The 13,526-nt window shown below is 37.8% G+C and overlaps 1 protein-coding gene across 1 annotated transcript in view; it reads left to right on the top strand.

The window, feature by feature from the left end:
- Positions 1-13,526, top strand: part of LOC118813629 (membrane-associated guanylate kinase, WW and PDZ domain-containing protein 3) — a 92,646-nt gene that overhangs the window by 36,167 nt on the left and 42,953 nt on the right. The window contains exons 4-6 of the mRNA XM_036579069.1: positions 6,163-6,282; positions 9,478-9,651; positions 10,183-10,233. Of these exons, the coding sequence (XP_036434962.1) occupies positions 6,163-6,282; positions 9,478-9,651; positions 10,183-10,233 (345 nt within the window). The remainder of the gene's footprint in view (positions 1-6,162; positions 6,283-9,477; positions 9,652-10,182; positions 10,234-13,526) is intronic.

Genomic DNA, 13,526 nt, shown 5'->3' with positions numbered 1-13,526 from the left:
GCACCACCTAGCATCTTACCATTGCTACATTAAGCCCAGATTACTAATCCAGGGTAAGTGACGTAGATATAAATGTACAATGAGAAAGGCTGAATGGCATATCGTTTCTTGTCTAGTGTCCAGTAGTTTTAGATGGCTGCAGTATTTTTTCCATGCTTCCTTCTTTGGATTAAACAGGAAAGAACCTCTGACCAAAATGTAAACTGCAGGCTCTAAACTGACACAACACAATAAATGCCAAAACAAGTAAACTTAAAGGAAGCAGTGGTGTAACATATTTCTCTTGTGTGCAACCATGTGACATAATAAAATTATGAAATATTTTTTTTCTGTGTAATTCCTACTAACCGGAGCATTAATTTTTCATTTTCATTCATTTTTTCTCCTTTGTGTCTAAGATGTAGTGTTTAATTTCCTGTATGTTATGTTAGAATGAAAAACATGTGCCTTAAACAGAGCATCGATATTAGGTCAGTTCTGGTGTTGGAAAGTTGGATTGGTGCAATCTTAATTAATACATATGTCGTTACATTAAAAAACACCATACCAGTGAAGGTTTTTCTGTGAAAGCATACAGGTATCAGTATGGCATAACTGCCATTTAAATTTTCAACAGTTGGCTGTGTAGATAAGAGCGCATTGCTGTGTAGTCCACGTGCATCGCCCTTTAAATGAGGCATTGCTGCTGAGTGGATTTTTTTCAGGCTGAGCCGAAGGCACTGTGTATGTTTCCACTAAGCCAGGCAGACAGGGCGAGCTGCCACATCCTCGGGCTGGCATCTCTAATCTGACTCGACTTGGCTGGGGAAAATCAGAACAAACAGTTTGGACAGCATCACATATGCACAGTGTAGCAAGCTTACAGTCCGGTTCGGTGGCCAAATTAAAAATGTGCAGAGCAAGTTCGCAGTAACAGACGCAGGGATTGGCAGCGACAGAACATGCTGCCCAATCAATGAATGCATCGCTGCTGTTACAACTGTAGTTTTCCTGCTCTGCTGTTGAAGTAAGTCAATCGGAACAAATACCACAGTTTTCAGGTGATGCATGTGGGTTGTGAAATGATGTGAAGTGAGAATTTTATAGCTCTATACAGGCTCAGTTAAATACAGCTGAGAAGTTGTTCACTTTAAGGTCGTATCCGTGGAGACAGGGTCATCTGGCAAATCAGTAGAAACCCTTGGGATATTAATGTCCATCTTTATAATCCTATTATGCACATGTTTGAAGTCTGTGTGTGTGTATGTGTGTGTGTGTGTGAGTGATTCTCTGGCCATTATGTCCAGTCAGGCTGTTTTAGAGTAAATGAGCAGTTAAAGTGTCATATTGCACAGCACACTATGTTGTATGTGCTTCATGTTAAATAACTGCAGAAGACTATATAACAGAACCTGCTCACAGTAAACAATCTGAATAATTCTTGCTGTAGATGTTACATATACAGTGCTGTACAAGTGACCACTCTTAGGGACAAGTTATTTGTTTCCCAGTATACATTTCTGAGATTACATATGAGGTAATCCACTGGCACAAAGAAGAAGACAGTCAAAGGGAAAATAGGTGAAAAACAAGAGTTTCCAAAACTGGCCACCCAAATTGTCGGCGTATAAACTGTAGTTAAAGCTTACATCTTTAAGAGATAGAAGAAAATCAAGCTGCTTCAGATCTGAAAAAATCCACAGGTGTCCATTCTTCCACTGTGAGAAGACAACTCAGTGGGTCTGAAAGGATGTGTAGCTGTCAAGAAGCCCTTATTTAGAAAAGGAAATAGTGAAAAAAAATTTGCAAATCAAACAAAGAAGCTGCTGGTGTTCTCAGAACAATGGACTGACCACCCCAGAGTCCAGACCTCAACATCAGTGTATTTGGGATTACTTGGATTGTGAGAAGCAAAAATGCAAGCAACTTCCAAGACTGAACCTTGGATTTGGGGAAAATATCCTTGCTGATTTCTTTGAAAAACTGAAAGCAAGTCTTCTAAAAAGAACAGAAGCTGTAATAAAGGAGAAGGGTGGAAACACTAAGTATTTGAAAATTATTTAGTTGTTGAGGATTCTGTGTTTTTTGTTACATTTATATCTTGTATAACTTGTACTGTTTGGACTGGAAATTACATAAATGAAAGGTGGTCTCTGACTTTTGCACAGTACTGTATCATCCTCAAACAGAACACTTTGGTGGCGTCTCTCATGAATGTATGTCCATATTAAAATGTGTAAAGCTTGTGAGTAAGCAAGAGGTCAGCAGAAATCCCCAGGAGCAGAATCAGCTATTTTTACACCATTTATTATGACATTCAGTGCAATTCTGTGACTAGAGGTTATTTTATGCTTTTAATTCATCTCTCTCTCTCTCCCTCTCTCTCTCTCTCTCTCTATTTTTATCTGTTCATCTCTCCTATAGTTCTTTGTTTTGACCCTAATTTATTCAAATTTGAATTCAAATACTTTACTATACAAGAGAAGTGGATGCACTTATGTAATTATTGTTCATTCTTTAAACCAAAGCAATGGAATAGTGTGAAGAGAGAGAGAGAGAGAGAGAAAGAGAGAATGAGTGAGAGAGTGAGGAGAGAGAGAATGAGCGAGAGAGTGTGGACAGTAGGAATGAGCGAGAGAGTGAGGAGAAAGAATGAGCAAGAGAGTGAGACAAGAGAGGGAGAGAATGAGCGAGAGAGTGAGAAGAGAGAGAGAATGAGCGAGAGAGTGAGGAAAGAAAGAATGAGTGAGAGAGTGAGGAGAAAGAATGAGCGAGAGAGTGAGGAGAGAATGAGTGACAGAGTGAGAAGAGAGAGAGAGAGTGAGCAAGAGAGTGAGACGAGAGAGGGAGAGAGAATGAGCGAGAGAGTGAGAAGAGAGAGAGAGTGAGTGAGAAGAGAGAGAGAGAGAGAGAGAGAGAGAATGCTTCACACATATTCAACAGCTTGAAAGTAGGGCATAAAATATTATACCTCTTAAGCAAATTAAGTAACAGTGGGACATTTATCAAAAATTCATGAAGTAGAATCATATTAAAAAGCTGCTTCAATGTTTAAGTGACTCCAAAGAGAATAGGCTACACACTGTTGAAACTGCTTTGCTGCTGGTTGCGTTTCATGTATTTCATGCAAAAATCCTCCTATAACCTCTGTAAGGACAGAACTGACTCACAGATATGACTGAATCTGTTGAAAATGTCCTTTGGTATGTATTTCATTACAGGATAAAATATAGTTAAATGAATTTTTTTATTAAACTTAATTTGCCCCCTAGCACAATATGTTTACCCCAAAGCTTGTTCATTAATTTTTGCTTTTTGTGCCATGAGCATTTGAGCAGCCTCCTCACCACAGTGGACATGATTAGCATCATTGTGTCCTTCACCCTATCTTCACCCTTAGAGAGGCACATAGAAATACTTAAAGACATATAAGAGAACTGAGCTGTTTACATTCAGCTGTTTGGATATATGTTGTAATTTTTGTGATTTCTTGTTTTTCAGAAGAGAAATGCATGTGGGTCAGTATGCATCTTATATGTATTATATGTATTTTAACAATCACTTTCTTAGTAGTCAAAGCTGTTATAGAAAAAGAGACTGAATTACTGTTGAATTGCAATCAAAGGAGTGATGAGGCTCTAGTTGTGTTGTGCCGGATTGTGTCTTGAATGAATGAATTTGTTTGTAATATCATCCAATCAAATTAGTCTGTTAGGTAGGCCTATCACAACTATTACATAATCTGCTGATGACAGTTATATGAGATGATTGCAGTTATTTAAACTGACCACGGTTGTGTTCCACTGCTGTTACATGTTTATGTCAGAGATGTTCATGAGTCGCTTCATGTGAGCCTGAGTTTCTAGTCTGAGGTGTGAGTCAGAGTCAAGTCTCGAGTCTTTAGTAGAGAGTTTTAGTTTAGTCTTCGTATGAGGTGCAGGTACTATGTTTTACAAAAGGAAACACCAGCTATAAACCTGTCAGGTTCGGCACGGCTTCAAATAACGAGTCTATCGTTACAGGAAAACCTGTCTGATGGACAGAAGTGAAGTGCTACATGTGCTTTTTAAAGGAAAGAGGCAAGACAACTCAAAAGTTAGCTAGTCTGTAGTTTGTATAGCAAGAATGCTAGCTAGAATGAGAGAGACCTATATGAGAGACTTATAAACCTGAAACTAAAAGCCATAATAAAGTTTCAAAATCATATTTGAAATCACTTGTAAAACCTGACCAAAAATAGTTTGTAGCATTTTCCTCAAATAACGCACGAAAAAAATTGTTTTTGCAGCTTATTTTAGCTATTGCGCATACTCATATCTCCACAACTAGGGAGGGCTTTTACCGCTTGCGGCTTTACTACAAGCTGATTGGCTCTTTTTTATTATAGCATAGACATGATGTTGAGCATAATGAGTTTCACTATTCATTTTTCACCCAGTGAACTGTTTCATACTGCTTTTTAATGTCTAATACTGTGTCTGTCGATATGTTTGAAGCTACTAATCAGCAAATTTGGCCACTTTAGGCTTGCATTTTAATAGTTGCATGCAATGAGCAAAAGATTTTTTAATGAAATTATTTATATGAAAATGAAACGTCAGCAAAATATCATAATTGTGACAGGCTTACTAGTAGGAAATTATTTCTGTTACATTTGTTAGTATTGACAGCCTCAAGGTAGAGCTGTCATGCAGATTGTGTTAAAGTTTAAGTACAATCCCATGTAACATTTCCCCTTTTACAAGAAAGCATACTACTGTTGACCCTTCTGAATGTCACTATGTGTATCCTGTGATTATTTATTGATTAAACTACTAAATAATGACATTTAGAGACATTTTCTATTATCTTGCATTCTATTAATCAATATGCAATGAGGCAGTGTGCGTCTCTGCATGATTTTTTTTGTGAGGTTGAGAATTCTCTTGGCCTTCATCAAATACGTAGGCACACACACACGCTCAAACTCCCTTAGGGTCACTCTTCTTATTGGACAGGCTACCCATCACAAACTCCTTCCCCTTCCCTGATGGCTTCTGGTCTTGCGGTGATTGACGTGTGCTGGGTGTGGTGATAAACAGCTTGGTCTAAGTACACCACTGGGCCTCTGGCTGTGTGAGCTATGGCTGAATATGTCAATACACACACACGCACGCGCACACACACACACACACACACATTCACACAATGCAATAAAGTTCAGAATGCAGCACCTCAGGGGTGAAAAGGACGAATAATGTTCAAGTCGAAATGCATCATGGGATTTCACTATCGGGTTCTTAATTTGAGAATTTGGAAGTGTGTGTGTGTGTGTGTTTGTAAGTGTGTCAGATCACACAAGATAGTGAGAAGGACGAGGGAAAGGAAGATTGATGGCATGCCAGTGTGTTACCATTCAGAGCCTGTAGGAAGGCACATGTCAGGATTTAGATGGTTGAACAGTGTGATCAGACTGGGTGTTGTCATTATAAGCCTGTTAACCTCTACATCACAAGAGGATGTTGGATGCTTTAAAAGGATGATAAGATAGACAAGACCCCCCCTTAAAGTACAAAACACTAGCTGTGTTCCAAACAGGGCTGCATTTTTAGATCGCTGTGTCATAAAATGCTTTCCTATCAGAAAAATCCCTCTAATAATGAAGCCTACATTACTGTGTAAAAGTGAAAGACCAGTCTTCATTTATTTAATTTACAGTCAGTACGTCCATTAAGTGCAAGCTATCCATTTTTCAGCATTAGAAAAAAACAGAAAATTACACAGACCTGTCCAGGTTGTATCCTGCCTTCCGCCCATTGACCGCTGGGATAGGCTCCAGTTTCCCCCATGAACCAGAAGGATAAGCGGCTTAGAAAATGTGTGTGTATGTGTGTGTGTGTGTGTACACAGACACCTTTTTTACACAGATACCTTTTTTCAATACTTAGTGTGCCTGTATTGCAGTTTCCATTCTTTTCGGAAAACTTGCTTTCAGCTTTTCAAAGAAATCTGCAGGGAATATTTTTCTGTACCTCCAAAGTTCAGTTTTAGTTGATTAACTTCTGCTTCTCACAACCCAACTAATTCTAAGCACATTCAGTAATGTTAAGCAAAATGGCTATTTTTGCATTGTAAATGTTGTGACCCCTTATTCCAATTCTTTCTGTATTTAATATGCATTTTGCTCTCCGTTGCATCCTGTAGGTACGACCAGACAGCCTCGAGATGGGGAGATCACAGGAGTGGATTATAACTTTGTGTCTGTCGAGGAGTTCTTCTCTCTAGAGGAATCAGGAGCTCTTTTGGAGAGTGGCAAGTTTAAAGGTCAGCTCACACTCAGGACATTCCTTCTGGTTGTTCAAATTGCACCATAGTATCTCATCTATTTTATCAGTAAAAGGACACATTGCTCTGAGTTCTGTTCATTCACATTAGAGCTACATGCTCCTCACACTGTGAATAAAAGGAGCAGTGGGGACTAAGAGATCTCAGACCTGGTCTCTGTTCAACAATACACTAGACGTCCTCTATCATCACCTGGTTTTTTCCCTCTCTGACTTTGGTTCAGTCTAGGTAACATTCAGTTGAGCCTTTCTGTCTTGTATCGTCTTTCCATTTTGAGATGACCTAGCCTAAGTGCCATTTCAATACTTACATGATACTCCTCTTCCTTGAAGGAGTTTGCAGAGCCTGCAAAGAATGAAAAGTTATATGAGGTCTCTTGGCATAAGCATTCATTCAGTCCCTGCTTAAGGAGCAAGATGCCTCCTTACAGCATAAGTGGGCCATGAATCAGTCAGACTGCTTCATTTTCTGCATTTTCCTTTTTTAACCCTGTAATGCAGGGGCAAAAAAGCTGCCATTTAATCAACTCTTCTTTGTCAATAATGTGATTTGTTAGTGCTCCTGTCTTATTTATTTATTTATTTAGCAAAGATTATAGCAACGCCAAAAAGTAGTTCGTTTTTATTTTGTTTGTGTCCCAAACTATCATTTTGAGAAAGCAGACAAATGAATAAAAACATAACACCTAATCTACTGCGATTAAACCAATTGGTAATAAGCGCTTTCATAGCAGTGTGAGCACACTTGCTCAAAAACTGTCACAGTGCATCCAGCAATAAAGACAGTATTGAGCTTTTTCTATACGGTGATTGGAAATACAGTAGCGTACAGAAAGGTCCACTTCCACATGCTGATCTATTTTATTATGACCAACACGGACATACACACATCAACTGCTCTGGGGGCAGATTTTAATGAGTCATAGGTCACAAAGCCAAAGTCTCTGAATGTATTGCTAGTAAGACATTAGATTTAATACCATCACTTATTGTTTTGTAATAGATGATATAGACCAATGTGTGTTTGTCCAGTAAGCGATATATACCAGAGACCAAAGTGATGTGACCCAGAGAATTTAGCCATGCAAGTACTCCCGAGACATCATTATTATATGTATACTGTACGGTTGTTAGCCTCATTGTGGTGCACCTGGTCAAATTGCATGTTTTGGTAATTTTCAAAGTGAAAATAAGTGAACACATCCTCTACAGAGAGCACACTTCTGCACATTTTAACACATCACAAAAAAATAATAAAACATAAACATGTGGCCAGTGCAAAAGTAATGGTACATTTTATTTTGTATGTTTTATTTTTTCCAAAAAGTTAAACTCAGCAAAAGATCAATTGCCACCATCCAGGCAACACTGCTCTACCACTGTAAGGCTACGTTGTCTTGTCGAACTCCACAGCATTTTAATATTGCAGTAGAATATACAGAGTCTCATTGCTTAAATGATCCTTTTTAATATTCAGCACTGGTGTTACCGCCTGGGTAGCGCTTGCAGGGTCTACACATGAGTTACAACTCTCAGGGGCGGGATCACTCCCGCTCTTGATTAAGAGAGTGAGATGTATTAGCATAAAAGATGCTGCGACGTTTACACAGAGCCATAAACGTCATTCTCACCTTGTCAGACCGGCGAGTGCTATGATTTACATTCTGCTGCAAAGGCAAGCTACTCAGTCAATAACTGGCAAGCCTTATATGTGGCTTAAAAACCACAAGGAGAACAAAATAAGCACTTCAAGACTATTCTTGGGAAAGAAGTGGAGAAAAACAGTAGTACTGCCTTTGCTCAGCGTTTCTGTTCTTTCTGGAGTAGAATCTTAGAAAAAAAGTGCTACATCAAAGCATTCTTGCATTGATTACTCACTGCCAAAAATATCAAGTTGACCTTGATATCTTGAGTGTCTCATTACTGTAAATATGAGAAACAGCATTGATATGTTACTAATAATACATAGTATGTGTTCCTTAAACATCTAGCTTCTGTGTCTGTGTTACATGATATAAAAGGGAAACTGCAGATTCAGCAGCCATGTGTGTTTATATTGATTATGCCATTACCTCGCTTATTTGTTCTGTGCTACATGCTAAAGTACAGTCTCAGTGCAGCAACTCCCCACATAGATACACTTAAAGGAGAATACTACAGTTCACAGAGATGTAAAGAAAAGTCACTTCACAGTCGTTTGATGTGAAATGATGTAGAGGAACCTAGACTTCTTTACAGTGGAGGTAATAGGAATCAGAATCAGGGGTTACAATGCCTGCAATGCAAAAAAAGGTACAATTCAAAACTGGCAATGTGGCAGCGAATGTATGTGTTTTTTGAGTGTGTATATATATATATAATGTTGATAATAGTAAACTAGTGAAAAAAATGCTACTTTGCCTTATAATGGCCTGCATGTAACTCACGAGCACAAATGTATTTAAAAAAAAGTTTTAGGTCTAAAGCATATCTCAAAACTAGTCGTAGGGCAGCATATACGTAGACATTGCATGTTGTAGCCTTATGTGAGGTAGCTTTTGGCGGCATTAAACTCTTTGGACGTCTGGTTCCTACCATCACTGCTGTGAACAATTTGTCGGCAAGTTTGTCTAGAGCGGAGCATTTCACAAAGATTCTGATTTTTATATTGATATACAGTAGCATGTTTGAGGTCCTTGGTCAAACTACCTGTCTTTCTTAATTTTCTAAATGATAAATAAGTTATACATCCTCTACAGAGAACATACTTCTGGACGTTATAGTAGCAATATTACTGTTTGTTTGCTGAATTTCTTTATATGGAAAAAATGTGGCCTGTGCAAAAGTCACAACACATTTTGAACTTGAGGTAGTTTTTTCAATATTTTAAACTCAGCAAATAAATATAAACTAAAATTTAGCACAAAAATTTGGTGAAAATGGCATATTTAAATGTATTCCCTGTAGATTATGTGTTCACTTATTTTCACTCAGAAAATTTCCAAACATGTACTTTGACTGGGGCTGTTCAAACTTTTGCATACGACTTTATGTTGATATTGGCTAAAGGCCGTTATAGTGTTGTAACAGATATGCCAAAGCTCAGGCCACTATGGTTGAGATAGAGAACGAGAAATTCTTTATCCAGCAGTAGATAAAATACTCAAGGCTCTTTTCCACTTTCTTTCTCTTTCAGGGAACTATTATGGAACCCCTCGGCCAGTCCACATCGGTCCAGAGAGCCCCCCAATCACCTACCAGGAGCACCGCAACCTGCTGAGGAAGTTTCGTACACGCAGCAAGTCCCTCAGTAACCTGGAGAAAGCAGCTGAGGAGGGCTACAACAGTGAGGAAGATTCCGGTCTCTCAGGTAGGGGGAGAAGAGTGAAGAAAGAGAAGGGATGTAAACAATACCTGAGTATTGACTTGGAGGTGCTTTAGTTTTGTGTATAATAATGGAAGCAGTGAAATAGAAAAGTGTGTAACAGAAATGCTAGAAATTATACTATTCAAACCAGACTTAGTTAGTCCTTTTGATAGTCTGTGTAACATTGTTAGTGGCAAAGTCCTCAGAATCCTGCCTTCTTTTAAGCTTTTGTGGCTGCATTTCAGAAGTTGAATCATGACAAAATATTCTTGTGGTTTCCAAATGACCAGATGATTCACACCTTAAAAAGAAATTCCACCAGTCTAAAATAACGCACAGTCAAATTGTTAAAATGAATTCCAAAGTGATTCAGAGTAGTTTGATGTGTCCCCAGCGACTTTTTTTTAATTTCCTTATTTTTGCAATTTACCAGTATTTTACGCTTATCAACATTACATATAACAGCTCAGCAGACACGTGTAGGCTCACTGATCGATTTGGACAGTAAATAAAATGACTATGTTTGTGTTGTAGACATTGTGACCCCTGGTTCTTATCGCCGCCACTGTAAAGACATCCAAGTCGGTAAGTTTCACAATGAACATCAAAACACTCTGAATGACTTTGTTTACATCTCAACAATTGAATTATACAGAAATTTTCAATAAATCGGTGGGATTCTCTTTTAAGTAGCCAACAGAAATATTTGTTCTGCAGTTCAGGTGGAAATGTTCATTGTGAGATCTTGCAAATGCATTGAACTCGAAAGAAAAGAACTGCAATAAATGGTCAGTGAGCTGTCTAGTTTATGAGACTACAGCAGCAATCTAAGTTTAGCATTTACAATGATATTTTGCTTTAGTTATAATAGTTGCAGTAGTACACACTTAAAAATATGGTTCTTCAAGTGTTCTTTGGCAAAGGCAATGGTTCTATTTTGAACCATGAGTTCTATATAAAACTATTTCATGCTTACATGGTTCTTTGCCAGGTAAAATTGTTCAGATTGATGGAGAATGTGTTGTATATGGTTCTATATTGAATCTTTTTGAAAATACCTCCATATAGCACCAAAAAGGGTTCTGCTATTGTTCCAGGCTACATCATAACAATAGAAGAACCCTTTTTTGTGCTATATAGAACCATTTTCAAAAGTTTTTATATAGAACTGTATACAACCTATGAACAATCTTTTTTAAATGTGTAGTAGTAGATAAATGTGCTAATTAGAAGTGTATATTTATGACCAAGGAACTGTCCAGGGTCCTGAACTTTAGACTCTTCCTTATGCAGTTTCAACCAGTGCTCTTGATGAAGTGTCCAGATAAAACACAACACCTGTGTTTATTTGTGTGTGTGTGTGTTAAGGGTTATGTCCATACTGGGAGCATGCTAATTAGCTTAGCACTGGGGGGGCAGGTTGCAGCTGTTCTGGTCCCAGCTGGGGATGCTTACGGTTTAAATTAATAAAGCTGGAGAAAATATTTTACAGCTGGGTCATATACATGCTGCACTCCTTATACATGAGACACTGAACAGATGCTATGTTGCATTACTGTAATCATTAAGCTGTTTGGAAAGAATAATTCTTCAAATAGTAGTTGTGGTGCTCCCTCGGTTTTGCATCTTATGAGGTAATTCAAATTAATTTTATGTTCATTTAGTTTTAAGCATATATTCTGCTGAAGATAATAGGACATAGCAAATACTGATAACAAATATAACAGTAAAACTTAAAATTTTAGAAACATAATAGTGATAGCTTCATTATCTTGCAGTGAATTATAAGTCGTTTATAACTCAAAAGAGGAAATGGGAAGAATGTCATTTGATCTCATGTATATCAGCAATACTGTTCTAATAATTAGTGTTTTTTGGTCAAAGCTTTGCCAGTATTTAAGCTCACTGTCTTCTATTGATAGGGGAAAACCTTAGATTAGAGGTCTGCATGAGCATGAAATTGAAGACCAAACCTGTCCATAAAATCCTTAGCTTTCTGTTGACTATTCCACCAATCTAAGCTGTTTCATTTAGGGGCAAGTTCACCCACTTCTCAAACTTCAGAACTACCCCAAATAGTTTTTACTATATTAGTATTAGTATTACTATATTATAATGTTACTAGAGAGAGAGAGAGAAATAGAGAGAGAGCATGTAGAGTCTAGGCATATTTCTTTATACAAAATATCACTCATTAGGAAACAAACAAAACTTGACCCAAGCTTGATGTTGTATGTGGGAAAAAAACAGCCCAAATCTGTCTCAGAACCCAACATTTTGTCAGCCCTCAACAGGTAGCAGACCTCTATTTGAATGACAGGTTGTAACACAAAAAAACTTTTTATTAGGAGACCTAATGAAAAATAAGAGGGAATTAACAGGACCCATAAGCATAGAGCATTATGGGTAGCACCACCCTCTAGTTCTACAGTATTTGTATTATTTAAGACTGTGCTTTTTAGCTGTTTGTTTTAGTTTAAGAAGTGCTACAGTTGAGACCTGAAAATCATATGAGTCACTAAAGTACCATTTAACTAAAACTAGAGTGAAAAGTTGTTATATAAAATATACATTTAAAACAACTTTGGCCGATATTAGCAGTTGTCTGAATTTTTTAGCTTGCAATCAGTATCGGTATTGACTGATAAAGATCAAAGATGAACAGTAAATCAGTCAGCAGGCCAGTTGCTTCATAAAGTGCAGCAGAATATCATGGACAACAAATCTAATTTCTTTGTCTCAAAACTTGAAGTTATGTGCCAGGTAGAAGAGTAACAATACAACATGTCATATTGTGTCATTCAATATGACCTTCTCAATTCAATACACACAGGACTCAAACAATACATTTAACAGAGTGGAGCAAATTAAGTACTCAGTTTAACATGATTATACTGCATGAAGTATAATAAAGATTAAACATGCAAGCCCACATTGAGGCAGGCCCTCTTTCCTTTGAAAATATTGCTTCCTCTTCACCTTAAAATGTAGAGCAGGGAGTAAAAGCAAACTCACTGTAAGTGGATGGAGCATTACTGTAAAATTTTGTACTTTTGTAATGTTGACTACTCTAATAAACTGAAAATGGAAACATTAACAGACAGATTTTCAGGCACAGTTTTCACTGTATTGAATAATTGTACTGAATCAAGACACCACCATGCTGTATAAAAATGAATTATGAATTTTGTGAATCGTTACACCCCAAGTACCAGGTATAATGGCAACACAGTGGAAGTGCCTGGGGTATTGGAAGGGATATTGTATGCCACCCAGGAATCAAACCAGCAGTCTCGTAGCTTCCAAAGTGGAGCCTTCTAATCTTCCATCTAATCACAACTGATGTGTGATTGAGAGCTTATTGAGATTCTCTGAGGCAGACACTACTATCTTGAGCCAGAATCTTACTAGGAACCCAATAATGAGACTAGCTACTGAGAAGAAAGCTGTTCAGTTGTTTACACAGTTCTGTTGTATGACAATACAATAAGTTGTGGCTAAAGTTTACTGCAAACTGTTGCAATAATATGCTGTTATATGCGTTAGAGACCAAAGCAAAACCTTTGAAGGAGCAGTGAAGAGGTTGATGATTGGATAACCCTTTTTTCCGTTGACCAGTCGATGGTTCTCTTATTGCTTTTTGGACTCACATATTGCTCTAACATGTGTTAAGGGCTTTAGTAAATCCTTAGTGAGTTTGGCTCTTTTCTGATGGATGTAAGTGGATGTCACTTCAATCCACAATTCACTAAAACTGTCCATTCAACTCTTTCATAAGTTCACTTTAGTTTTGTTTGTCTGTGCACTTTTGCTGCACTGGCCCTCTTGTCTCGCGGGAAGTGGCACGGATGTCACAAAGCCATCGATCAAACTGTACT

Source organism: Colossoma macropomum, unplaced genomic scaffold, assembly GCF_904425465.1.
Source record: "Colossoma macropomum unplaced genomic scaffold, Colossoma_macropomum, whole genome shotgun sequence".
Taxonomy (NCBI): Eukaryota; Metazoa; Chordata; class Actinopteri; order Characiformes; family Serrasalmidae; genus Colossoma; species Colossoma macropomum.
Note: the sequence above shows the minus strand (reverse complement) of the source record. Positions and strands in the feature narration are given on the sequence as shown.